This window comes from Arvicanthis niloticus, chromosome 21, assembly GCF_011762505.2.
Source record: "Arvicanthis niloticus isolate mArvNil1 chromosome 21, mArvNil1.pat.X, whole genome shotgun sequence".
Taxonomy (NCBI): Eukaryota; Metazoa; Chordata; class Mammalia; order Rodentia; family Muridae; genus Arvicanthis; species Arvicanthis niloticus.
Genome location: NC_047678.1, coordinates 41341263 through 41368059, shown reverse-complemented (window position 1 = coordinate 41368059; position 26797 = coordinate 41341263). Strand labels below are relative to the sequence as shown.

Below are 26797 nucleotides of genomic sequence, written 5' to 3'. Positions count from 1 at the left end.
TGGAGATATATTAAGCAGCACTCGGGGACACATACAGGGTTTGCCATGGCTTTGGCTATTCACACCTGAAGCAATCCTCCTGCCTCAGCCTCTTTAGCTGTCTCAGCCTCTTTAGGACTAGGATTATAAAAGTGGCTACAAGGCCTGGTTTTGGTCTTATTTTTTTTAATTTATTTTATTTCAAATTATGTGTCCGTCTGTCTGTCTGTGAAGGTATATGCACAAGTGCAGGTGCCTTCAGAAGTCAGGCTTGGCCGATGTGGAACCAGAGTGACCAGGTGATTGTGAGTTGCCTGGTGTGCATGCCAGGAACTGAGCTCAGGTCCTCTGAAAGAGCAGAACCTGCCCTCGCCACTGAGCCATGTCTCCAGCTCCTACTCTTGTTTCTATAGTAACTGTCACACATATGTTTACCCTGGTGAGGGAGCTACATGCTTAGTGAAATCTGAGAAAAATCCCCTGGTGTTCTAAAACATGTTCTCTAGAAACTTCTAGAAGTCTGCAGAGACTGCATCAGTTAGAGTTATCCTGGTTACAGCTCTCCTTCAACCTGCGCAAAAGCACATGGATGAGGGGCTGCATTTGTATAGCCGTGTGTGTGTGTGTGTGTGTGTGTGTGTGTGTGTGTGTGTGTGTGTGTACACAGCTGATGCTGAACTAACCCTGTCCCAGGCCCTCTGGCAAGGGACTGGCAGAGCAGCAAGGGCTAGGGGAAAAATCCCTTCAGTCACTTGTATACCTGAGATGTCTACTTAGTGTCTCTGCCTTTGTAATGGAGATGATGACATCACACCTGCCAGGAGGGGGCTGGTGAGGGTGGAGCTGGCTAATGGGCATGAACCATTGGAAAAGAGGCTGGAACATAGTAAAGCCACCAGAAACAACAGTCACTTTTCATAAACTAGTCAGGTTCCCCTAGGAGAATTCCCCGCCATGCTTCTCTCCTGGTGCATTTAAGACACTTCCTGGACTCAGCCTTTCTGATACCCTGTTGGCATGGGAAGGGTGCGGAGCATGAGCCAGGCACTGCATGCAAGGCTGTGCACAAGGTTGGCAGGATTTAAGGTAAGATGATTCGTGAAGCACTTAAGAGATACAAGTGCTTAAGAGTAACTGTGGTACCTGCCATTCCCCAACTACCCATCCCAAGCTCCTGAATCCCAGGGCTCAGCCTCGCCTCCCACCCCATTTTGCTGGTGACACTGGGACAATGATAGCCCGAGATCTCTCAGCCAGAACTTCCCTGTAAGGAGGCACCAGTGTGCTGTGCTTGTATTCTGTGTAGCTCACCATGGTGTGCAAGTGCACCAACCCTGCCACTACCTTCCCTCACACTGAAGCACCTCTCCCTCCCTTCTATGTGTACCTACTGTGTGTAGTGTAAGACATTATGCATTTGAAAGTTTTGAGACCATCAAGATTTTTAACAGCTGACGTGTTCATCTCTGGGTCCCTCCTCACCCAGTTTTATGTGCACCGTGTTGGGACCCAGCTACGATTTTACATGTCCATGTTTGGGAGCTCAAACATTGCATGAAGTGGCCTCAGCTCCCCTCCTTTCATCTTGTCTCTTTATTTTGAACCTGTCAATCAACAGACCACATGTTTCCTTTTGGGTTTTTTGTTTGTTTGTTTGTTTTTTTACTAGATGCCATTTGTCTGGCTTCCTGCTGGCACCCTCTTCCTCCGTGTCCAGTGAGAATTCTTCAGGCCTCAGATGCTCTGAAATAGCAAAGCCATTTTACCAGCCACCTAAAAATAATAAAAGACATTTAACAAGCTTCCTCCTCTCTTTCCAAACTTCTTTTAAGATTTGAGACAGGGTCTCTCCATGTAGCCCCGGATGTCCTGGAACTCACTGGGTAGATCAGGCTGGTTTTGAGCTCATAGAAATCCACCTGCCTCAGTCTCCTGGAGTGCTGGGATTAAAGGGGTGTGCCACTGTACCTTGCCTGGATTCAATTATGAAACATGAAAATTGTTGAGGAAAATATTCAGTAGAAAGTAAGTCTGAGATACTGGTTGAAGAGCTCAGGCAGATGGGCTTTCAGTGGGTGCCTGGGAGCTCCCGAGAGGCCTGTCCTTTGTCCTGTGTCTTCCCTCAGAGAGGGCACATCCACAAGTTCAGGAAGCATTTGGAGAAGCAGGAAGCATGGCCTGGTGGTTGGCTTAGGTCTGAATCTGGGTATGCAGCTTCCTTCCTGAGAAGCTGAGGCTCATCTCTCTAGAGATAAAGGAGCCACTTCCAAGTGTTTGTTTTGAAAGTCAAATGATAATATATGTAAATTTCCCATGCATAATCACCAAAATTAGCATAAGCATTTAAGGTAAGTAGTAAAAGCCAGTGAGCCTGTCAGCTTGACATCTGACCACATAAAGATCATGAGGAGGGATGGAAGCCGCAGCTGAGTGACAAGAAGAGATGTGTGGGTTCCAGTTCTAATTGAGTTAGCTTTCACCAACCAGCAAAGAGCAACTAGCGCTCCAGAGCCCCTGTGCTAATAAGTGAAAAATGACTCATTTTCAAAATGGGTGACTGCAGGATTCTGAACAAAGGGACAGTTCTGTTAGGAGGTGATAATTGAAGAGGAAGGCTTTATCGGGGGAGATCTGGGGCTGTGTGTGAACGTGCTAATGGAGGCGAGGCCCAGAGGAAACCTGCAGTCTGCAGCCCAGGAGGCAGAACTAAGCTGACAGCCGCGCAGAACACTGTCTGGCCTGATCACAGCTTCTGGAGGAATGAACCACACTTCTGGTGGATTAGCACCACAGATGTGGCTTTAGCATTCATGTAACAATAGTTTGGTCATCACTCCTGATCCACAGCTGGCTTTCTTTACCATGCCCGGTGGTTTGTCATACCCCAGGGTCTTGCGATTCCTTGTCAGCTGAAGAGTAGAGAAGGTAATCCTTCTCCTATCCCAGCGGAGGAATAAATGTCTGCACACCTTATATCTGAAGAGAAACTAATATCCATACTATATAAAGAACATCTACAATTCAATGATGGGTAAACACAGGACCAAATTCACAAATGCAGAGAAGACTTGAATAGACATTTCCCCCAAAGAAGCAGCACAGCATGAGTAATGGCATTTCCGGGACCTGAGCAACTCTTTCCCATCCCCTCAGCATTCTCCTGGGCTTCTCTGAAGGAAAGACTAGTGTCCCTACTGTGGGGAACAGTTGTCTCCTCTTCAAGGAGGAGTATGAATGAAATGTTAGGAAGAGTGATGATGATGATGGCTTGGCCACCAGTCCTGACAGGAGCCGTGGGCAGAGGACAAGCAGAGCACAGTGTGCGCAGGCTCACATCTGCCTGTCCTGTGGGGACAGACTCGGTTGCCTCCAGGAGGCTGGCCCCTGAGGTGTTTTGGGATCAGTTGTCTTTGGTTGGCTTTGTTTTCGTTTATCCTTTGGTATATGCAGGGCATCAGTTTCAGCCCCCTGGTGAATACTACAGTTGTCAGCCTCTCAACTAGCATGGCGGACGGACGGTCTGCCTGTAGCTTAGGTTTATCTTCCTGGACATCTCAAATCTTCTGTCAGTTCCCTGAGTTCCTAACACAAGAGCCATGTCACGGAGCTGAGGGCCTGAGTTCTATTCAGTTCCCCAGGCAGCCACTTCACCTTCAATGGGCTGGAGACTGGGGGACGTGGAGGTCAGCACTGGACCTGGGGATGCAGTGGTAGTGTGAGGGGCTGGCCTCCAGGCTGTGAGACTCTAATTCACGTTTGGCTTTGTTTTCGTTAATCCTTTGGTATATGCAGGGCATCAGTTTCAGCCCCCTGGTGAATACTACAGTTGTCAGCCTCTCAACTAGCATGGCGGACGGACGGTCTGCCTGTAGCTTAGGTTTATCTTCCTGGACATCTCAAATCTTCTGTCAGTTCCCTGAGTTCCTAACACAAGAGCCATGTCACGGAGCTGAGGGCCTGAGTTCTATTCAGTTCCCCAGGCAGCCACTTCACCTTCAATGGGCTGGAGACTGGGGGACGTGGAGGTCAGCACTGGACCTGGGGATGCAGTGGTAGTGTGAGGGGCTGGCCTCCAGGCTGTGAGACTCTAATTCACGTTTGCATCCTATTTACTGAGCAGCCTTGCTGTCTCCTCAAGAAGTGCAGGGGAGAAGCTGAGGAAATCAGGCTATTATGATGTAAATTGTTTTGTGTGCAAGCGGCCGCACATTCTGTTTTATTCCCTTCTGTGGAGGCCGCCACATTTGAGAACTGAAGGCTGAAATGTGGAAGGAGCGAAGGAGCGGGTTAGACTTGCAGAAAAAGCACCAGCATCTGCCTCTCCTCTTCCCTTTGATGGCGTCAGCGCTGCCGAGCTCTGGTGCCTTCTCTTTTATATCCTTAGAGGGAAAACAGATTTCATGAAGGCGGCAGTTACCGCAGCTCATCACTACAGGATTCAGCAAGCGGGACATTAAAGCGAAGATGGTTATTAATGGTATTAAAACAGTAATAAAACTTTATGGAGGCATTTAGTAACTCCTCCACACACCGTGAAACAAGGCTAATCCTTACCCTTCACGGGTGAAGTGTGCTATCTGTCTCGGGTCTCCTGCTCCGACTCTAAGCTGAATGTCAGGAGATCACTCAGACTTGAGACTTCCTCATGTGCGTTTTATCGGCAAAGCCCTTAGGATCCCAAACACTTTCGAGGTGAGGCTCCAGAGAGCAGCCCTCTGAAGGAACATTTTGATAGCGTAGACCACAGGCCCCTTCCACCCACACTTGTGGAAACCAGGTACTGGCAGGCAATGGGATTGTCTACCTGAGCACGGAACTGTGAGCGGAATCCTCGTTCCTCCGTTACCTGCCTCAGTTTCTCACAAATAGTTGAGTGCCCACAGACCATCGTTTGCCATCCGATGAACACTTTCCCATAAGTGGATAGTTCTGGATCTTTCTTCCGGTATCTCCCTTCTCTCTCTGTTCCTTGCCTGGAAGAGTCCCTTTCCTGTTGCACAGATTGTTCACACCGTTTCTTTTTTATTGAACAGATCATTTGGCTTTGTTTGTTTGTTTTTACATTTGTGTATTTTATGTGCATTTGTGTATGTGTGGAGGTCACGCGTGCATGGAGGTCAGAGGAAAATCCCCGGTGTGGTCCCCACTTCCCACCTCTTGTTATTCGCCACTGTGAGTGGTCCCCTTGCTGGCCTGTGAGTTTCGGGGGATTCTCCCGCCCCAGCTTTCCCTCTCACCAAGAGTACTGTGATCACAGGCATTCGCAATTATCCTCCTTTTAAAATCTGGGTTCAGAGGATCTGAACCCAGGTCCCCACCCTTGTGTGGCAGGTGTCCTGTCTTCTAAGTGCTTCCTTCAGCTGGAAACTACTGTCTTTGAATCAGAACACTCTGAGTCACAGTAGTTCTGTCCTGTTGAAGCTCTTCATTGTTCAGATGACCACAGGTGGGGTCCAGATGCTTGTTCAGAGACCTGGCTCAGGCCCCTTCTCTCCGGATGCTCTCCCAGCCAGTACTTAGGTGAGACACCACTTAGCAGAGGTGCCACTGGGCGTTCTGTTCCACCTCCACCTCCCATCTGGCCCTGGCGTTTGCTCTAGTTTTGGGAATTGGGTTGGGACAGTTGCTTCTTTTGAAGGCTGATGTTAGTGAAAACCCAGGTGCTTCCTGTGTAGACACTGCTCAGTAGCTCTCAGTATGTTTGGACATTAATAGCATGCTTAAGAATGTATAGACCTAGCTGGGCAGTGGTGGTGCATACCCTTAATCCTAGCACTTGGGAGGCAGAGGCAGGTGGATTTCTGTGTTCGAGGCCAGCCTGGCCTACAGAGTGAGCTCCAGGACAGCCAGAGCTATACAGAGAAACCCTGTCTCAAACAAACAAACAAACAAACAAAAACAAAAAAGAAAAAAAAAAGAAAAGAAAAAAGAATGTATAGACCTGGCTAGTTTCTAGAAAAGTCCCATGTGTTCAGAGAATAAAGTCCTGCTAATCCATTATGATCTGCAGGTCCCTAAGAAAGCTGTTCTGTAGTAAAGTTTCTACAGACTGGCCGGAAGAGTGTCATGCTTGCTGGGGCGGGGTGAGGGGGTGAGGAGGGAAGACTGGCTGGGTAGAGCTTGTGCTTGCTGGGAGGGGGGGGATGTTGCTGATGGCTGTGGTTTGAACGTGAAATGTCCCCAGCTCGTGTGTTTGGACACTTGGTCCCAGTTGGTAATTCTGTTGGGAAAGGTTATATAACTTAGGCAGTAGAGCCTTGCTGGAGGATATATATCATTAGGGCTGGGCTTTGAGGCCTTGTAGCCTGGCCCTACTTCCTGTTCTTGCTCTCTACTACCTGTGTGCGGATGAAATGTGATCAGTCTGCTTCCTGACTGCCAGGCCACCCTCACGCTCCTGCAGCCTTGTTTTCCCCATTGTGAGGGACTGTGTCCCTCTGAAACTATAAGCCAAGATAAACCATTTTCTCTGCTTTGTTGCCTTTTGTTGGGGTATTTTATCACAGCAACAGAAAGTAAATAATACTCGGATTAGCCCCTTTTCTTGGGCCATTAGTTAGTTTTCTGGTTGTGACAGAATGCCAGACAAAAGCAACAGAAGTGGGGTTCATGTGGCCCACAGTTTAAGGGTTCAGTCCATCATAGCAGAAAGACATGAAGCTGGCACACGAGGTGGCTGGTCATGTGGCACCAGCAGTCAGGAAACAGAGAGGTGGTACAGGGCTCACTTTCTCCTCCATTCACTGCCCATCCGTAGAGCATGGGTCACTCCATCTTTGTTAAGTCGGTTAGAGAATCCTTCACAGATGTGCCAGATCCCGGAAGCTGGAAGTTCAAGTATAACTATCACAGAGCCACTTGGCTGAGACTGTTGGTAAAGGCTTCAGAACGCCTTAGCTGGCAGAGATTCCCTGCTTCCCAGATGACCACAGCCAGGCGCTTGGGTAGGTGACAGTTTGTGACTTTTAGTCCTTTTGTTGTCTGACTATACAAGTTTGTATGACCTCTTCCACAGCAGAGCATGTCACGGGGCAACCCAAATGCAGGGCCATGCATCTTCCACTCAGGATAATCCACATGGAGCCCCTTTGAAGCAACAGTGTTTTGAGTTGAAGTTGACCCTCCCTTCTGGGGGACTTCCTTACTTCTGCCCTCCCATCGGCACCGTCAGCTGGAGGCTCAGTCTGATGCTCTGGCATGTGCGTGTTGTGGGACACTTGAGCACCTATTTCCACAGTCGATTTTTACACAGTTTCATAAGTTACTCTGAAAAAGGGAGGATTTGTTATGTTTGAAATTCATCTGGATGCAGGACCCTCTTAGATTGACATGGTAAGCAGGTGGGCTCTACCAACTCAGCTCATCCCTTCTTGTCCCATCTCCACAGCATGGCCACCAAGTGCTGCTCTGTAAAAAGTGTCAGGAGCAGAAGCCTTAGTAAATGTTAGTGTTGGGGCTGGAGAGATGGCTCAGAGGTTAAGAGCATTGACTGCTCTGCCAGAGGTCCTGAGTTCAATTCCCAGCAACCACATGGTGGCTCACAATCATCTGTAATGGAATCTGATGCCCTCTCCTGGTGTGTCTGAAGTGTGTGTGTGTGTGTGTGTGTGTGTGTGTGTGTAAAATAATTCTTTGAAAAATAAAAAACAAATGTTAGTATTGGCACAAGAGCCTCTAGCAATCTTTGCCTCAGGGATATCTGCACGATTAGCTCTTTGTGCATGGAAGCAATGTCCACAGGGCCTTGGAGATGGGGCAAGGCATCTCAGTGTCCAGCTTTATCAGAACAACAAAGCAAGACTCCTTGAGGAAGCTGCAGAGGGGAGAGTGGCCTGTACCACCTCTCTTCCAACTCCAAGAGTACAAATAAAATCCGCGTACAGGAGCAAGCTGAGGGAGGAAGGGCGTGATGGGTTCAGTGTGGAAGGTGGAGAGCATGTGGCAGGCATGTGGGCATGTGGGCATGCGGGCAGGCGGGCATGCGGGCAGGCGGGCGGGCAGGCATGACCCTGGGGCAATAAGTGAGAGCTTACATCTCATTTAAAAGATGCAGGCAGAGAGAGTAAACAAGATGGAGCCTGGTGAAAGCTTTTGAAATCTCAAAGCCTTTCTCACCCAATCAGTGACACACCTCCAACAAGGCCACACCTCCCAGTCCTTCCCAAACAGTTCCACTAACTAGGGGCCAAACATTCAAACATAGGAGCCTGTGGGGCCATCCTCTGTCAAACACTGCAGCCTTCCCACCTCAGTTAACCTAGTTAACTACATAATCCTTCACAGGCATGCTGGGAAGCTGAATGATCCCACACAGGCGTGCCTAGAGTTTTGTCTACTAGGGAACTCCAGACTCCACCAAATTGACAGTTGAGAGGAAGAGGGAATTAAGTCCAAGTGGTAGACTCAGTCTGTCTGCAGACAGAAGTGTAGGCTCACACTGGCCTGGGTGCCCAAGCACAGCCTCCCCTCTTCTCTGTCTGTGGGGAGTCAGATGGAGAAGTGAGTACAGGACTTTGCCTTGACACTCAGCACCAGGCCAGGGAAACCTAGCTCTGGGTGGGGAGATCACTGTCCCCTCTGCTTGGCTAGTGCCCACGGATAGAGAGAGCTTCAGGACCTGCCCTGAGACAGGTGAGACCCTTTGGCTTCAGTCATACATGCTAGCATTTCTGTACTAGTATACCAGCTCTTCTGACCTCAGACTGTCTGTGGAAACATGGCTTTAATTCTGCCGCTCTGCTGGTTAGTGTGGGGTCTGCACTCTGGGTAGGCCCCTGTGCTACAGCGTGGCTGGCTGTGGGCTTGCCCATCCTAGGAGGCATCATATGTACTCATCGTCCTTTTACAAGGCGAAGAGGGAGGTAGCCATCTAGTGATTCAGGGACAGTGCCTCCTTGCTAAGTCCTGGTCCAGACTCCCACAGTGACTAATCACAGGCTGGTGACTCAGGGTGTCAGTGTTAGGCCACTTTTGTTCCTTCAGCTCAGTAGTATGATGTGAAATCAAGAATGTGAAGGTTTTAAGGTTTCTCTCCTCAAGATCTCTCTGGCCCTTAGAGTCTTTGTGCATCTGTGAGTTTTAGGATTTCTTTCTAACTCCATCAGGAAAGCCATTGGTATTTTGGTCGTGAGTCTAAATGAGCTTCCTAGAATGGATGTTGGAAACTGAATTGGGCTCTCTGCTAGAACAGCAAGCTTTCCTGATCTCTGGGCCATCTCCGGCCCCAGGTGATCTTTGTTCATTGCTGGATTTGACTTGCTGACAATATGTCGAGTGGATTTTCCTCTGTGTCTGTCTAGACATTGTGCTGTAGTCTCTGTGTAGTCACTGTCCCCTCCTCAGGGAGGTCATGGTTGTCTCACTGGGTGTTTGGTTTCAGAGAGGTCATTGTCTGGTCCAGTGGTCTGGGGGGAGGACGATGCTTTTTTCCTTATTGTTTGTTTATATTGATAATATTGTCACTGACAGCCTTGTTGATATCCCCCTTTCTCTGCCTTCGGGCCAGTGTGTCTCTGTGTAGCTAGTATAAAACCCATTTGCAGCGGGTACACATCTCTGTGTTTGTTTCTTGATCTCTCTATATGTGAGTATGCATGCAATGATACAAGCATCCAGTGCCTCTGTAATTAAGAGTGACGTTAGTCCTTTAAGTGTGTGTGTGTGTGTGTGTGTGTGTGTGTGTGTGTGTGTAACCTGTGTAGCTGCTGCTGATGGAAGCCAAAAGAGAACACCAGATCCTCTGAACTGGAGTTACAGGTGGTTGTTGAGGCCACCATGTGAGTTTTGGAAACTGGGGTCTTCTGCAAAAGCAGCCATTGCTTTTAACAAGTGAGCCGTCTCCCCAGCTCAATGCTAGTTCATTTTAAATTACAACTTTTGATTAGACTGGAAATTACTAGACATAAAATGTTATCTCTAAATATATGTTTACAGTTTGCATTTCTAGACTTAAGTATAACTCTGAATCAATCTGATGTAGTCGAATATGGGGCAAAGTTAAAGTGAGCATGTCTGCAGGGAGATCATGGCCCTGTAGTTCCCCTCTGAGAGCCATCATGCATAAGGAGGCGTGACAACTTCCTCCCTGGTCACTGGGGGGTGGGGAGGTGGAGTCACAAAGATTCTTCCTTTGCAAGGTTGGGTTTAATCAGCAGCGGATCAGACACTGATAGGAAATGAATTCAGAATATCTGCGTTGGTCAGAAGGCCTGAGCACCTCGTAGACTGGAAGCCGAACTGGCTTTTATTTCCAGTTGCTCATCGTTCATGTTTATTTAGTTGTTGAGAGCTGACCAGTTGCAGCCACTGATAGAAACTGGCCACAACTGGATAAATCAAAGGCCCCTTCCAAACCGCATGTGCTGTCTGGAGAAGACTGGCAGCCTATGGCCTGTATGGTGGGAATGTTGGGATGGCACAAGCAGGAGAGCACCCATGTGAGATGCAGTGCTGTATACAGGGCCGGTGTTGAGGCCTCTCTTCTCATGAGCACGTTTGAGCATAATCATGAAGGGTAGGAGGGAGGGAGAGGGCGGGGAGGAAGAAAGGGGGGCAGCCATGCTATCCTGCAAGTGACCCTGTTCTTGCCATATGAGTGTTCCTTTCTTAATTCAAAATAAGTGGAATATTTCATACTCTTTTATTTTCATAAGGATGAGATGTTTTCATGGACTCAGCCATAAATGTTTTTCCTATTGCTGATAGCAAAAACATCAAAACCCCAGATTCCATTGGTATTTCTATGACTTTAAGGTCTACTAAGTGTCTGTAAGACAAATTTGTTTCATTTCTAAGTAAAATTCAGACCCCACACAGTGGCTTTCTGTCATTTCAGGATGTTGCAATATCAGATAATAATGACCAGGCTTCACCGTTCCTTCCAGAAAGCCATGAAGGTATCTAGGTGTGATCCTATAGTTTTCTGTTTTTTTGCGAAACTCCTTGTACTTATGTTTTGTTTTGCTACACACACACACACACACACACACACACACACACACACACACACACATTTCCCTTTGAAAGGAGCTAGAGAGACAGCTCTGCAGTTAAGATGGCCCTGCTCTTGTAGATGAAATGAGTTTGGTTCCCAGTACCCATATGGGTAGCTTACGACCATGTATAACTTCAGCACCAGGGATCAAACACCCTCTTCTGGTCTCTGTGGGAAACTGCAGTCATCTGTAACACACACACACACACACACACACACACACACACACGATCTTAAAAATAAACTTTGGCAAACTCTGACCAATTAGAATATTCCCCCCTCCCCCAACACTTTTCCCTCCTCTGCTGAATCTCCAGTTATGAGTCACATGACACAAATATATGTACTTAGCATACATAATTGAGTTTCATCCAGCCAACCATGATCTCTGTCTTCCATATTAACCATCTTTCTGCTTTTCTTTCGACTGAGTCACCTCTACAGCTCTGTCTTCAGGTGTACTGAACCCCACTCCCGTCACTTCTGATCCCTTCTCCCCAGAGGGGATGCGTAATGCACTTTTTGTTTTAGAACATCCATGGAGTTTTGCCTGAGGGTGTGGTGTTAATTTGCTGTGACCATGTCTTCGTTGTCAATCCCGGCACTGTCCTTGGCTGCTTGGGAAAGCTGCACCATCTCTGTGCCTCCCCCGTTCCCCATCCTCTCTTGGTTGTAGGTTGCATCTCCTGTTCTTGGGGACTGTACTCACTTTGTGTCATAGGTGGCCACTGTGGGCCCGTGCTGCACATCTGAATTCTGTTCTGTAGACAGAATGCCAAATCTTCTCTAGCTGTCATTTAATTTATAGGAGGCTCAGCTTGTTTCTTTCAAGGCTTATTTTGAATTCCGGTCTCCTCACCTGGGTTAATAAGGAATGGCATTTGGGTCTTAGTTAAACACTCAGGACTCCTTAGCAAGGCCTCCTCTCTGGGCTGTCAGGCTTGTCTCCCTGCTGTTCGAGCCTTTGGTACACCTCCCTCAGCTTCATGCAGGGAACATCAGAGAACTTTGGCAGAGACTTTGGGGAGCACCATGCAGGTTTCTGAGTGGCTCTCTGTTCCTCTACCTTTAATCCTTTACTTCCTTACATCCAGCCCCAGCTTCTCCTCTCAGAGGAGGATGCTCTGCTCAGGCCTGTCACCCTAGTCTTATCCTGGAGAGTTTAGCTAGGTCTGAAGCTGCAGTAGTGACAGGGCTGGATTAAAGTTTTCCCTCCCTGGGGTCAGAGCCCTGATGGGTCCCTGTCTCACATTTGAGGAACCATCATCTCTGATACTTGATCTAGGGCTAGCGTCATGTATGACAGAGATCTGGTGTGTGCCAGGCATGCCCTCATTTACAGTTAATGTCATGTATGACAGAGGTCTGGTATGTGCCAGGCATGCCCTCATCTACAGTTAATGTCATGTATGACAGAGGTCTGGTATGTGCCAGGCATGCCCTCATCTACAGTTAATGTCATGTATGACAGAGGTCTGGCATGAGCCAGGCATATCATTGTCTAGGGATAACATCATGTGTGACAGGTCTGGTGTGTGACAGGCATGTCATTGTGTAGAGTTAATGTCATGTATGACAGAGGTCTGGTGTGTGACAGGCATGTTTTTCACTGATTTTTTTTCTCTTTGTGAAAACACTTATTTATGACACTCATAATGTTGTCCCCTATCTGTCATCCCTGTCCTTTGTCTGCTTTTCCTGCTGCCAAATTCACAGCCATTTGCTTAACATGGGTGTCAGCTGTTGAGAGCATGAAGGAAGCAGGGGCCCTTGTCCATACCCAGGAGCACAGTCCTATGCCTCTCTCTTTTCCTTTCCACTTTCTACTGACTGAATACCTTCTGTGTTCCAAAACCATAGCCCTCATTATAGATCTCAGAAAGGACCTTACTCGGTTTGAGTCCGTGTTCTACATTTAAAGGTGTGTTTGCTTCCATAGATATCTGTGAGGAGCTTGCAGTCCAGCTGGGAAGACATCCTGTCTCAGAGGAGGATGTCACTGACTTGGAAAATACACAGAGATGCTCTTAAAGGGAAAGTGTTGAGTAGAGCCAGGGCTGTGGTAGCTTAGGCTGGAGAGCCGACCCCTGCTGCACTGAGGAGTGGGAACAGGGCACCTCGGTGTGACAGATGGCTGTGGGAGACAGTGGCTATGCACAGCAGCTGGAGATGTGCAGTAAGTCAGAGAGAGAGTGGAAAGAGAGGTGAATGTGGGGCTGGGCCCATTCTTAACCATGTAATTGTTAGCATGATGCTCAGGCTATGGCCGTAGTAGAGGGTGGTGTGCTATGGCGGTGAATGACATACTGTTCCAGGAGTGGGGATGGCACAGCCCTCCTCTGACCTGCTGAGCTGTTTGTAGGACTTTGCTCTGTGATCAGAGATCCAACTTGACCAATGACCAGGAGGCACCAGCCCAAGTGTGTTAGCTCATAGCCAAGAAGGTCATCACTGCCCCTAAATACTCCCAGTCCTCTGAAGTCCCCATGGCTATCCCTCTGCTTCCAATCCAGGATGGTTTCCCCAGCCAGCTAGTACTGAACATCAGAGAGCCCAGCAAGGCAGCAAAACATAGCCAGTTAGAGAATGCTCTCCTGCTAGAGGCCTTGACAACACAGCATCCTTGGGAAAGTGCAGCCATGGACTGAAGTGTAAATGTGAGAAGGAGCAGATCGTGTGCTTGGTCAGAGTCAAGGGAGGATGCTGGGCTTTTTCTTCTTCCAGGTGGGGCTACCAAGCATCACACCCGGAGCCTTGCTCATGCTGCACAGGTGTCCCTCCACTGAGTCACATGCACTGCCCAAGATGGCGTCGCAAGCAAGCACCAAGGCTGAAAGGCACAGTTTGCAGAAGACAGAAGAGAGGGAAGGTGAAGGAGACTTATAGGGGAGAGGGCTCCTCCTGGGAGGAGGAGAGGCTGCAGGAGGCAGGACTGAGATGGGACGGAGCTGTGAGGAGAGGGAATAGGGCCCCTCCTTCCCAGAGGCCTCCAGGAAGGATAGGTGGGAGGTGCCATCATCTTCTCCACATGGATGATCCAGCTGTGCAGGCCAGCACTATGGAGGCAGCACTGCAGGCAGCCGGGCAGCACTTCCCCTGTGTCGGCCTTTTAGTGCCAACCTTGAAACTTTCTTTTAAAAGTGGGACAAGCCAGGAGGAAGTGTGAGCAGGTAGCAAGAATTTCTCTTGCTCTTCGGGAATCAAACCGAAGCCTTGCAGTGAGCTGATTAAGCTTCCAGCCCCAGATTTAAAACTTGCTTCAAGTTCTGTCAATCATTCCTTTTGATTTCTTTTTGAAAGATGTAAAATATCTATATGTTTTCTGATCACCCAAAGCAATGCGTATTCATTATAAAAATTTAACTAACGCAGAAGTGCATGAAGGTAGGAGTCAGTCAGTCAGTCTTAGAGGTGATACTATGTGTCCACAAGGGCAGAGCTTGCCAAGTGAGCTACTCCTAGAGTTAGTCCACGCAGTGTATCCACACTGCTCGCCAAGCAGCCTGAGGGCATGAAGAATGGAGGACGAAGCAAACTTTGCTTCCTAGGGTCCCACTTGAGTCCTCTATGAAGTTGGCTTCTCAGCACGGTGGGAATGAGGACTGACTGGTCAGAGCACACACATCATGTCTGTACATAGATAATGTGTAACGCACAGGGCTTATGACATGTCTGGTTATAAAAGTCACACTCTGTGCCTGATGGGAAGTCACTGAAAAGGCAAGGGAGACTTGTTCTCAGCGCCTTATCCTCTGCTGCTTTTTCCCATGTTGGGTGCCAGAGAAGAGACTCTCTGTTAGTCTAAGTTGGTTGGTTGTTGTTTCATTTCTTAGAGCGACTTCCAGTCTCTCCGCTCTTCATGAGTAAGTTTCTTTAATGTTCCTTGAGCTGTTTCCATGGAATTGTCCTTCCTGTTTCTGTCCTTTACTTAAGAGTAGCCCAGCTGTTTGTATTTCCCTTGATGATTTGCAAGGCCTCTGGCATTGGGGGCGCGGGATATGAACACACGGTGCACACACGTGTTACTCTTCTCACCTCCTGAAATGTAGTCATCAGAAATGTCCTTGTCAGCTCCACCCTGCTTTCTTGCACTTGCTGTGGCCTCCCCACCCAAGGGCTTGGCTATTTCTGTCTAAGGCTTCAGTCAGCTTGAGTTATTCCCAAGAGTTATGAGAGCTGCAGAGACTTACCCCTGAGGTGATTTTTTCTTTTTTTAAAGTGATGAAGTAGTTACACAGCACTGTTAGTTCCTAAAAGGGCTTAAAATCCATCTGCTCATCTCCTTGCTTGTGCACTAACTCACCTTTGCGTGCCTGTTCCTGGGGCCTGTCTGGACTCCATCCCCTGCTGTAGCTTCTCACGCCTATGTCAGCATCATGGCATTTTAACTATCATCTCTTGCAAGAGTTTCTTGGGGTGGTGACTTGGGCTGTCATTTTGCACTTAATGTTTCAAACAAAACATCTGTTTGAAAGCCTGTTTGTTAAATCCCTAAGAATCCCAGTAAGATTCGGAACCCTGTAATGATTATATGGGCATTGGGTTTGGTTTTACCTACACCACCCATTGTAACTCACCCACCTTTAGTCAAGGCTGTTGATTCCCGCCTCATCTGCCTTTTTTTGTGATATATCTGATATTTCCTTACATCATTCTGTACATTCTCCTCAAATGTACTCCTGAGACATTGGTTGGGGTTACGTGTCACTTGGCCATGCAGCGGGTTTTTAAAAGGTTATGTGTGAAGCTTCCCGTACTGACTGGTAATGGATATTTCTCGAAGACTTACATGACCCATAAGTAGTGATAAGGTACTGCCTTTGTTTCTGATATTTTCAGCTTACTTGCTGCCTGAGTATTTTGATCATCCCAACAGAATCTAGAAAGGCAGTCAGGACTATGGGCCTCTTATTTTTACTTCTGGTTTCTGGGGATTGGCTGTGCCTCTAGAGTTCCCCTGAGAGGGGAAGCATACACAGTCCATGCAAGATTATGTGCACAAGACATACACAGATCTGAGTGCACAAGACTGTGACCCATAGCTTCTGCTCCTAAGGAGCCAGACCACCCAAGTCACCCAAGTCAGTCAGGACATGGCCCATGACTGCCAGACTCTGTTTCAGCCTCAGGTTCAAACTCAGGCTAGCTACAGGAGATCAGATGTATGTGGGACCCTGGCTAGAAGGAAGGTGCCCTGTGCTCTGCAGCTTTCTCTTGCCCCCATCCTTCATGAGATATCTTAGGCATCTCTGACTCTGCCTTTATGGCCCTCCAGCCTCTGGCTGCCCTGAGACTTGGCTTCTTCACTACAGCAAGCTCTAGTGCTGCCTCTGCAAGTTCCCCTCAGGTGACCTTGGTTTGTTCTAACATAGCCACTAACTTCTGTGGTCAATAACGAGTTTGCTAATGAACAGCAATGAATTCCTGGACTGCTCAGGCCCCAGTCACATTAGATTGTCAGGACTCAGCACCTGTTCCTGAAGTACCTGCTGGGAGGCAGGGCTGCGCAGGCTGCGGGCACTGCTGGCGCTCCTGCCTGTGCAGTTTGTGGCTGCGGGCACTGCTGGTGCTCCTGCCTGTGCAGTGTTTGTGGCTGCGGGGTGCTGCTGGCAGCGTTTGTGGCTGTGGGCACTGCTGGCGCTCCTGCCCGTGCAGCGTTTGTGGCTGCGGGCACTGCTGGCGCTCCTGCCTGTGCAGTTTGTGGCTGAGTAGGAGGACACACGCTCCTCAGATAACTGAGCACCCTGTGCTGTGTTGGGGTCAGGGATGGGGTCTCCAGGAGATTGAGAAATATGGAGGTTACTCCAGAGCCCTGTGTCCTGTAGCAGTGGAAAGGTGGGCTCCAGAGGTCAGGAGCCACCAGAGCCCCACACCGACTCTTCTGCTTTCTGTCATGTGTCCCCATTTCTGGTTATTTCTGTGGTGTCACTGGTTCATTTAGATGTAAGTGAATATGCAGAAGTTTCTTCACGACTTGAATTGATTTTTATTGTAGCTTCAGATTCTCCAGACATTTGATATGTCAAGGCTGCCTGTCAGTTTTTTTCCTAAATAATTTCTCCACAAAACAACACCTCCCCCACCCCCCACCCGCAAAAAAAAGTCCTGAAAATGCTGTGCACTCCCCACGAGTGTCTTACTGCAGAGTGTCTGCCTCTGCTGCTCTGCAGCTGCTACCAGCTAGAGTGGTTCCTGCTGTGAGTGGCACCAGTTAATTAACTGTTGCTTATGATGTCACGAAAGTGACAACCTCTGTGAGATTACAGACTACTGTCTACCGAAGTGAGACTAAGACCTGCAAACTGTGACTCCAAAACAGGCTTATTTCACTGTGTGCATGCGTGTGTGTGTGTGTGTGTGTGTGTGTGTGTGTGTGTGTGCAGTACACTTGGAGGCCAGAAGAGGGCCTAGAGCTAGACTTGCATGTAATTGTGAGCAGACATGTGGTTATTTCTGTGGCGTCACTGATTCATTTAGATGTAAGTTAACATCTAAAACATCTAGAAGTTTCTTCACGACTAGAATAGATTTTTATTGTAGCTTCAGATTCTTCAGGTTCTGAGAGCTGATTTTGGGTCTTCTAGAAGAGCCATGCGTGCTTTTAACTGCTAGCCCCAAGTTTATTTCAAATGTTAGCATAGAGTGACCGAAGAGTTGAGCATCATGTGTGAAGCCCCTCCTCATCCCTTCTATCCCCTCCTGTCCTACTGACATAAGCAGACACCACATATTATTTGTGCTCCATCTTTGGACTTACAGCCCCCACCCCCACCCCCGTCTCCTTCTTTCTGCATTTACAGTTGCTTTAAATACAGGAAAACAGATGACATGGGGTGGGGCCACATGACCCTTTCTCGGTATCAGTTTGTCTTCTGTGAAGTGGTTGCTGGGATGTGGGTCAGTTGTTGGCTGGGGCTCTGAGGGCATAAATGGGAAAGAACCGTACAGACCTTTGACCTTTGGTGGTATAGTTCCCTCAAGCTGGGATATTACCATGACTAGCTTTAGTTATGGGTGGACCTTGATTAAAACTAACAGTCAAAGTTTAATGTCTATTTATATAGAAAATGTATGGAAATCATGTTCTGTGTAGACTGCCAACAGGTTCTGTGTAGAGACATCAATTCATAAGAGTTTCTTCCCTCTTCTCAAGTGCATAGGGCTATTGTTTGGGTCTTGGTTGCCTTCCCTGGCCCCTTGTATTGAAGGCTTTGTCCCAGCCAGTGGCACTGTTGAGAAGCTGTGGGGCCTTTAGAAAGTACACCCACTTAGCTATGAATCCATCAATGGATTGACTGGAGTAGTCACAGCCCTGATGACTCAGTCACCACTCAGGGCCCAGCTTCTGAATACTGCTACATGCAGGACCAAGCCTTGTACACTCCATACACACCACCTAATATTGTTTGCTGTTGTCATGGTGACCCTGGTAACAAATGGAGTGTCTAAAACAACACAGTGGGTTGTTCTTTTGTACTTCTGCAGGTCGGAAGTCTGAAGTATTGGGCAGGCTCCCTTCCTTCTAGAGGCTGGGTCCTAGGCCTTGCAAAAGCCAGCCAGGAAGCTTCTGGCAGCTCCAGCTTTGCTGAGCTGTCATCCATTCTTGCCAAACTCCAGCATTTTCTTTCTGAGGTCACTCACCCCCATGACTTCAATGTCTCAGGCGACCCTGGGACTCACTGGGTTCACCTGGGCCATCCAGGATACTGCCCATGCTGTGTTGATTAATTCCATTGTGTTAGCAGAACCCTGTTGCCTTATGGAGTCAGTTCACAGGTCAGGACAGGTGTGGAATAAAGCTGTTAACCTCGGTGAAATGTAGACTTGTGTTCATGTGGCGCCATTGCTCATCTGAGGAAGAACAACTTCCCCACGTTGAATCTTACACTCCGACCATCTCTTCCTGCAGAGGCAGGTGTTAATAAGCCCCCAAGAGAGTGAAGTCTCCCTGAAGGAAGTTTCTATTTTGATGGAGTCACATTTGGGTTCAGAGCTGTGTTCACACAGAAGGGCAAAGTGCTTCTTCCACAGGCTCAGCCAGTCATGCTCTGAATCTGCTTTCCTCTCCAGAAGATCACAACAGAGTAAGAAGTTACTGTGACTGGAGGGGGGACAGCTCATGCACATTAATATTCCCAGAACACAGAACACTTGGAAATGACCTGTGAGGAGAGAGAGCTCCTTGAGGGGTTTGCTCATAATTAATACAAAATTATTCTCAAAGTATCTTGATGAGTTGGTTATAATGAATGCAGAATAATTCCAAGGGCTCTTTGACTTAATGAAGTTTGGTTTCTTTTAGATATTTTGGGATGGAGCATTAAGCTGTTATGATTGGGGTTGAGAGAAGGCTCAGTGGGTAAGAACACTGGCTGCTCTTGCAGATGGCCTGGGTCAATTCCCAGAACACAAGGTGACTTACTACCACCCATAACTTCAGTCCCAGGGCATCTGAAGCCATGGGCACTGCAAGCACATGGTGCACATGGTGCACATGGCTACACGCAAGCAAAACTTCCCACGTATAACAATGTAAAAATGAAAATAAAAAATAATTGTTCTTGGTATGCTAGCACATAACTTGCAGACTGGGGAATGCTAAACGCTTTTGAAATGCCTTCACAGAGTAACCTGGAGAGAGAGAGAGAGAGAGAGAGAGAGAGAGAGAGAGAGAGAGAGAGAGAGAGAGAGAGAATGAGAGAGAGAATGAGAGAGAGAATGAGAGAGAGAATGAGAGAGAGAATGAGAATGTGCATGTGTGTATATATGTGTGTATGTGTATATGTATGTATGTGTTTGTATATTTTTTATGAAGCTTCTTGGCAGTTCTACCTGGGTTTGCCACAGAGCTACAACTCTGAATGAAGCCTGTGTGGTTTGGATAAAATTTATCCACACTTTTTCATCTTTAGTGATAAAATTGTTGCCTTTGCATTTGTTGGGGAAACTTGATGTATATTCTAGTGGCAGTACCTTACACTGTGTAGAAGAAACTGGAAGCTTCTAAGGTCCCCCTACATTTCAGTGTGAAATGTTTGCATCGACTCTGCCACACTGAGGATTGGTGATGTGTTTGTGAGGTGCTACGATCGGCTAAACCCACATGTCATAAATTAGGCATTTCTTTATGTTGTCATTTATTGCATTGTTTAAATGCATGAGATAAATTTGCTTGAGTTATCTCCTGGAAATCGTCCAATTGTCTATTGCCCTTGAGAGACTTGGCTTCTGAGTCCACCCTGGTCCCCAATTGGTTGGACTGAAGAACCTGACTTGTAGCAGCTTGTATGTAGCACGTTCTGCTTGGTCAAGCCTACTTATGTGAATGTGTTTCTGAGCATCGTTTTGGGGAGTTTTGCCTGAACAGACAGCATAGTGTGAGTTTGTATGTGCAGCTAGCCTGAGGACGCAGTTTCCTGGTATTCATCCCCACCTCTGGCTCTTACAGTCTCTTTCTACCCCCACCCCCTTCTACAGTGATCCCTAAACTCTAGGGGATGGGGTGGTACAGATGCCCCACTTAAGGCTGAACATTCCAACATCTCTTGTTCTTCGCACCGTGACCCATTGTATGTCTCTCTGGTGATCGGAGTCCACTGCAAAAAGAAGCCTCTCCGATGAGAGCTGAGAGACAAGAGAAGACATTGTGTTAGCGTGCACAGCAGGCTCAAGCCAGACCAAGTCTCAGGATGGAGAGGGGAGATGGGCAGAGAACCCACCCCCATCCCCAGTTAAGAAGCAGTTGGCAATGGTGGAAGGCCATGCATCCGGGAGTGTATGAACAGCAGCACACATTGGACTTGATCAGTTAAAACAAAAAGACACAAGGTTGGGTGGGCAGGAAACGGAGGTGGGGGGGGGGATGGAGAGGGAAGCAGTGACTATGACCAAACATATTGTATGAAGTTCTCAACCAACTTAACATAAAAAGAAAAACTCCTTGGCCCATTCCAGACTCCTGAGCAGACAGTGAAGGCTTGAGGCTTGAAAGCCTTCATTTATGTGACTTTCCCAAATAAATAGCATGAGCACCGTGCACAATTCATGCTATGCTGAGTCCCAGAGCCCCTGCCAGCTCACACGTCCTTATTTTTATTGCCTCATCACAAATACTTTTCCTTTTTCTACCGTCAGGACTCGTTGGTCACGTCTGTAACATGTTCACAGAAACCGCCACTCTGTGCTTGGACAGGGACAATAAAACCAACACAGAACCAGCAGCCACACTGCTGGCCTCCCTGCTCGACATCCTTCTGGGCATGCTGACCTACACTTCCCGAATCGTCCGGCAGGCTTTGCAAGTAAGCATCTGCCTCTCTGTTCTCTGCTCTGTAATACTCCCCTCTCATGGTGTTTTCAAGGGATGTATGCTACAGATGCAGCCTGACCAGGCCATGTGAGGTGGGGACATGATCAAGGAGAGCAAATCAGGTCACAGAATCTTCAGGGAGGGTGGGAAAGGCTTGTTGGGCATTGCCTGGGAAACCACTTATGTTTGAGGACAGGTTTTGCCCTAATCTGGAGTTGGCCAGGTAGTGGGCAGATCTCTTTGCCTACCCTCAACAGGAAGCTGAGCATGCTTAGAGCAATGGATAGCTATACCCACATTATATATGGATGTTCAACAGGAAGCTGAGCATGCTGGGAACGACAGATGGATAACTGGATGGTTATGCACATGTTGCACACGTGTCTGAATCTATAGTAGTTATTTTATTTTTCTCACAGAATACCTGGCGAAAAGCAGCTTACAGTAGTGTTTATTTTGGCTTACAGTTAGAAGGATATAGTCTGTCGTGGTGGGTAGTCATGGGGGCAGGAGTGTAGATTCCCATTAAGTCAGTAGGAAAGTGGCAGACGGACATAGACACCAGCACCCATCTGTCTCCTTTTGGTTCAGTGTTGGCTCCCAGCTCATGAGATACTTTGCTGTTCTAGGCAAGTCTAAATCATCAAGTTGGCCAGGAAGGTTAACTACCTCAGATGTGTCTGTCTGTCTGTCTCTGCATATGCTCTACATATATTCGCTCGCTTGCTTCCGTTTATAACTGATGATAACTGTTTGGTACTGTGAGATGAGTCTGGGGGTCTGCCATGTGTTCTTACAGCCACAGGCAGCGGAAGTCAGCCATGAATATGACCCGTGTTTTGTACTGTGCTCTGTGCCGGGAGAAGGGTGGTTTTACTGGGTACTTTTGTGTGATAGGCGCCTCCCCAGGCCCGTTTCATTTGATGCTCACTGACCACAGGACTTTGGGGATGGGAGCTGAACTTCTGCTGGAGATTCCGGCTGCTGCTACCCCCCCCCCCTTACCCACTCACCCCACCCCCACCCCTGCACTGAGCTCCCCTCTTTCCTCCCTAGGAAGCAAAGCTGCTCCATATCTGAGGAGACTTTAACCTTCACTGATGTCACATGATACTTAGATCAGGAGAATGGCACACGCCAAGGTCAGGTCACTGGCACATTTACAGTCTTGTTGAGATGATTGAGTCATGTTCCAGATAGTCCCTCTCAGATGGGATGGAAGCAGTGTCATGGCGGTGTGTCGCCTCTACTCTCCTGCCCACCCCGTAAGTCTCTCTTTAGACAACACTGTTCTCTGCTGCTTCCACCATCCCCGTTTTGTGAAGTTCTTCAAGATGCAGCCTCTGGCGGCTCCAAGCACCTTGATGATCAGTCTGTGGACCAAGCACAAAGGCTGTAGATTAAAGAAAAAGATCAGGAGTTTACAAACTCCAAGAAAGGAGAGAAGCTCTCTCTAGTTCCAGGCGATTAAGTGCATGAGACACTCAGGACTTTAAAAACTAAAGCTCCTTAACACAAACTGCTTGCTGATTCCCAGACTCCCCGTACCCCAGCACGCCACTGCTTGGCTTGTCCTTCCGTAGCCTTTGACCCCATTGCACTTGCCCATCTTTCTCCGTCCTGACAGTCTGAACCAAGAGTTGCTTTCCAAGGTGGCTGCTGACTTTGATCTCCAATCTGCAGAGATGCAGCCCTCCAGGCTGAGTTACAGAAAGGAAGGAGCTGGGAAAAGAAGCAGAGTGCTCTTGAGAGACAACTCTGCCCATTCCCTGCTTGGATGTTTGCACACCCGAGAGTTGCCTCTACCGCTTTTAAAACCCTCCACACGGGGACTAGGGGACTGAGCGAATAAAGCCAGTGTCTGCATCTGATGGAGCCTCTTTACAGGGTGGGGGGAGGGGGAGGGCGGTGGAAGGACATCAGTGAAGGTTAAAGTCAGATACGGAGCGGAGCGGCTTTGCTTCCTAGGGAGGAGAGAGGGGAGCTCAGTGTGTGTGGGGGGGGGGGGGGGAAGGGGGGGGTAGCAGCAGCCGGAATCTCCAGCAGAAGTTCAGCTCCCATCCCTGAAGTCCTGTCATTCAAAATCAGCCCCAGCTCATCTCAGGGAGGCACAGAGAAGTCATGGGATCCCCGGGGCACCACTACCTTTGCCTCGGTGGCTCTGAGCCAGTTCCCTCCAGCTGTCTGCCTACTGGTTTCCTCATCCTTGAGGCAGATATGGTGATTCTGTGACGGATTTGCTGTGACATCTAAAAAAGAGAACAGAGCACAGCATCCTTCATCCCTGGTCCTGGGAAGTTACCAGTGGCCACTGTTTGGATCATGGACACCAGTGAGGAGGGAAGCACCTACCACCTTGTTGGCAGGAGGCATTGCTGACTAAATCAGCCCCTGGGAAGCCAGCGACCATGGTGCTACTTTGATGGACTTAGGATCCCAGCACAGGCCCAGACACATGTGGCCTCAGGCAGATAAGAGAGGAGGAGGGTGGTAGCCGCCCATGCTTACAGAGAGAGCGAGCCATAGTCTCCTATCCTCTGTATGTTACTCACCATCTACTATAAGAAGCAGATTCTCAGATGAGGCTTCAGAGATGCATTGATTTGTGGGTACAGGAGGCGTCAGGACTTAGTTTATACTGATAACAGTAGTGGGTCCTTCATACCCACCTCCAAGGCTCAGGAATCATTAAGGTCTAAGAGCCAGAGGCAGAGGGTGAATATAAGGAGACTGCCTTCCAGACACAGCAGGGCAGATGCTCTTAGGAACTCACAGTGTTGGTGATAGTACACAAAACCTATATAACCGAGTCAGACAAAAATCCCAGCAAGGAGAGAAGGTGTGGACATGAACCCCACCCCTAGCTGAGGAGCTACTGGCAAGTGATAGCTTTGTGGAGAGTTAGTTTTTTCCATCCATAAGAGTATGCCTCCTGGCAGGCTGACCACTAGCCAGGACAGGCCCCACTCCCAGGAGAATTTGAGCCGCATAAATTGGATGGGTTTTAAAAAAAGAGAGAGTAAGAACATGATGTTGTGTGGGTGGGGAGGTGTGGGAGTGGGTAGGATTGTGGGACGCTGTGGGAAGGAGGACAGGTATGATCAAATGCAGTGTGTAACATTCTTAAAGAATCTATTCGTCTGTTTATTTTAAAGAAAGGGAAGTTAGTTTTCAGGGACCATCCAGTTTAGTTAGGGAAAGTTGTCAGTGTACGAATGCCCATGCTCCTCTTCTTGTACACGTGGACATGCCATGATCTGGAGGCCAGGGAGCTCGCAGATGGATAACGGGAGGGGCTCTGAATCCAGTTTTGAGACTGGGCCAGACTTCCGGGAGGGCGGGTCTTCAGAAAATTTGCTACAGCGTTCTGCTGGTGGGACAGTCGGGCCTTGTGATCTTGTGTCAGTATTGTCCATACAATGAACTGTTCTTGGTCTCTCGCTCACAGCCCATAGTTGGCTGGGGCTGTCCTCTATGTCTGTGGCGTATGTATGGTAGAATTTCTTACCTTTCATCTCCATGGTCTTTCCTTGTGGCTCTACCCCATGAGTAACCTTCTGGCTGCATCTTGAACTTGTGTGAAGCTTTTACCATCATCCTGTCTAAGTCCTTCCTTTCTTTTGAGAACAGCAATGGTTCATCATTCCCTATGGCATGACTTTCTGACTCTAAGAGGGACATTCTAGGCCTTCAAGCCCCGCTCTGTGTGCTTCTCTCTGGGTGCTGCTCTCTGTGCTTCTCTCTGGGTGCTGCTCTCTGGGTGCTACTCTCTAGGTGCTACTCTTTGGGTGCTTCTCTCTGGGTGCTTCTCTTTGGGTGCTGCTCTCTGGGTGCTACTCTCTGGGTGCTACTCTTTGGGTGCTTCTCTCTGGGTGCTTCTCTCTGGGTGCTTCTCTCTGGGTGCTGCTCTCTCTCTGGGTGCTCTCTCTCTGGGTGCTTCTCTCTGGGTGCTTCTGTATTCTCGCCGGCTCCTTCTCTGCCTGCCCAGATCAACACTTCCATCCTGCTTTCTTCCCCACCTCCTCAGTGCTGGGGCAATGCTAAGGTCTTGGGTGTCTTAAGCAGAGGGGCTCCACCAAGGGGCTCTGTCTTCAGCCCTAAAATATGTCTAGTCATATGGTACAAGCATGTCTGCCCCACTCACTATTTGTGGGACCTTTCTGAGGTGCTGGGATTTGATCCCAGGGCCTCATACATGACTATGTTTGGGTCCTGGGCAGACCTCAGCGTATCTGATCGTCTTCTTGCTGCCTCTCCTTCTACACAGATGTCTGACCTCTGCTCCCTCGGCACACCTATGCAGAGTGCCTGATGCCATGCACAAGATTCAGGTGGCAAGGCTGGGAGTGATAGTTTTGTATTCAGTGTTGGGCTTTTTTACACTAAAAAACTATATAAGTTTTTTTTTATTCTATTTTAGATCGTGTCTCATGGTTATTTACTGTCAAATATGGCTCATAAATTGACATTCCCACATTGATGGACTAATTAATATATATATATATATATATATATATATCTCAAAGAGTTCTCTGAGTTCCATGCTCATATATCTAGCAGTTTGTTTAGTGTGACCACCAGATGCACTGGGACTTAATGCTGAACAAACATTTATCCCCTAAGACCATTCCCCCACTGCAAATCATGCCAGCCTCCCCCTGCAGCAAGCCATATCTCCCCCTGCAGCAAGCCATATCTCCCCCTGCAGCAAGCCATGTCTCCCCCTGCAGCAAGCCATGTCTCCCCTTGCAGCAAGCCATGTCTCCCCCTGCAGCAAGCCATATCTCCCCCTGCAGCAAGCTATGCCTCCCCCTGCAACAAGCCATATCTCCCCCTGCAGCAAGCCATGTCTCCCCCTGCAGCAAGCTATGCCTCCCCCTGCAGCAAGCCATGTCTCCCCTTGCAGCAAGCCATGTCTCCCCCTGCAGCAAGCCATATCTCCCCCTGCAGCAAGCTATGTCTCCCCCTGCAGCAAGCTATATCTCTCCCTGCAGCAAGCCATGTCTCCCCTTGCAGCAAGCCATGTCTCCCCCTGCAGCAAGCCATGCCTTTCCCTTCCTGCTGCACAAACAGGAACCTGTAAGTCTTGCTTTCTTCTTTTTCATTTCCTTGCTCAGTCTGCCATCAAGCAATGTGAATTCTACCTGGGGTGCATAGCAAATGTAATTACTTTTCTCCAAAGCTGACCAGGCTGTCTCTTGCCTGGACTACAGCACCTTGGCAGGTTAAAGATACTGGGTGGTAAGAAAGGTTCAAGTTATAGCATAGTGGTGACAAGGAACACTGTCTTTTTAGAAAACAGTTTGTGGGTCGGAGGCAGAAGTGAAAGACCTGGATGGAAGGACACAGTGTCTGTGTCATGCAGGGATAGGCGCTCCCAAGTACTCAGTGCTACAGAGCTGGGTACCGAAATAGCAAGGTGCTGAGGTGGGAGCATAGCCAGTTCTGGACCTGTGCAGTATCCCTGAGCCTCTGGGGAGGTGGGGAGGGCAGGAAGGGTGCTGCCATATCCTTGC

At 48.5% G+C, this 26797-nt stretch overlaps 1 protein-coding gene across 16 annotated transcripts in view; it reads left to right on the top strand.

Annotated features, from left to right (window-relative positions):
* The window catches only part of Ulk4 (unc-51 like kinase 4), a 290769-nt gene that overhangs the window by 148423 nt on the left and 115549 nt on the right, over window positions 1–26797 (top strand). For all 16 annotated transcript variants that reach the window (XM_076917962.1, XM_034484051.2, XM_076917954.1 and 13 more), the window contains one exon: window positions 21107–21273. In XM_076917962.1, the coding sequence (XP_076774077.1) occupies window positions 21107–21273 (167 nt within the window). The remainder of the gene's footprint in view (window positions 1–21106; window positions 21274–26797) is intronic.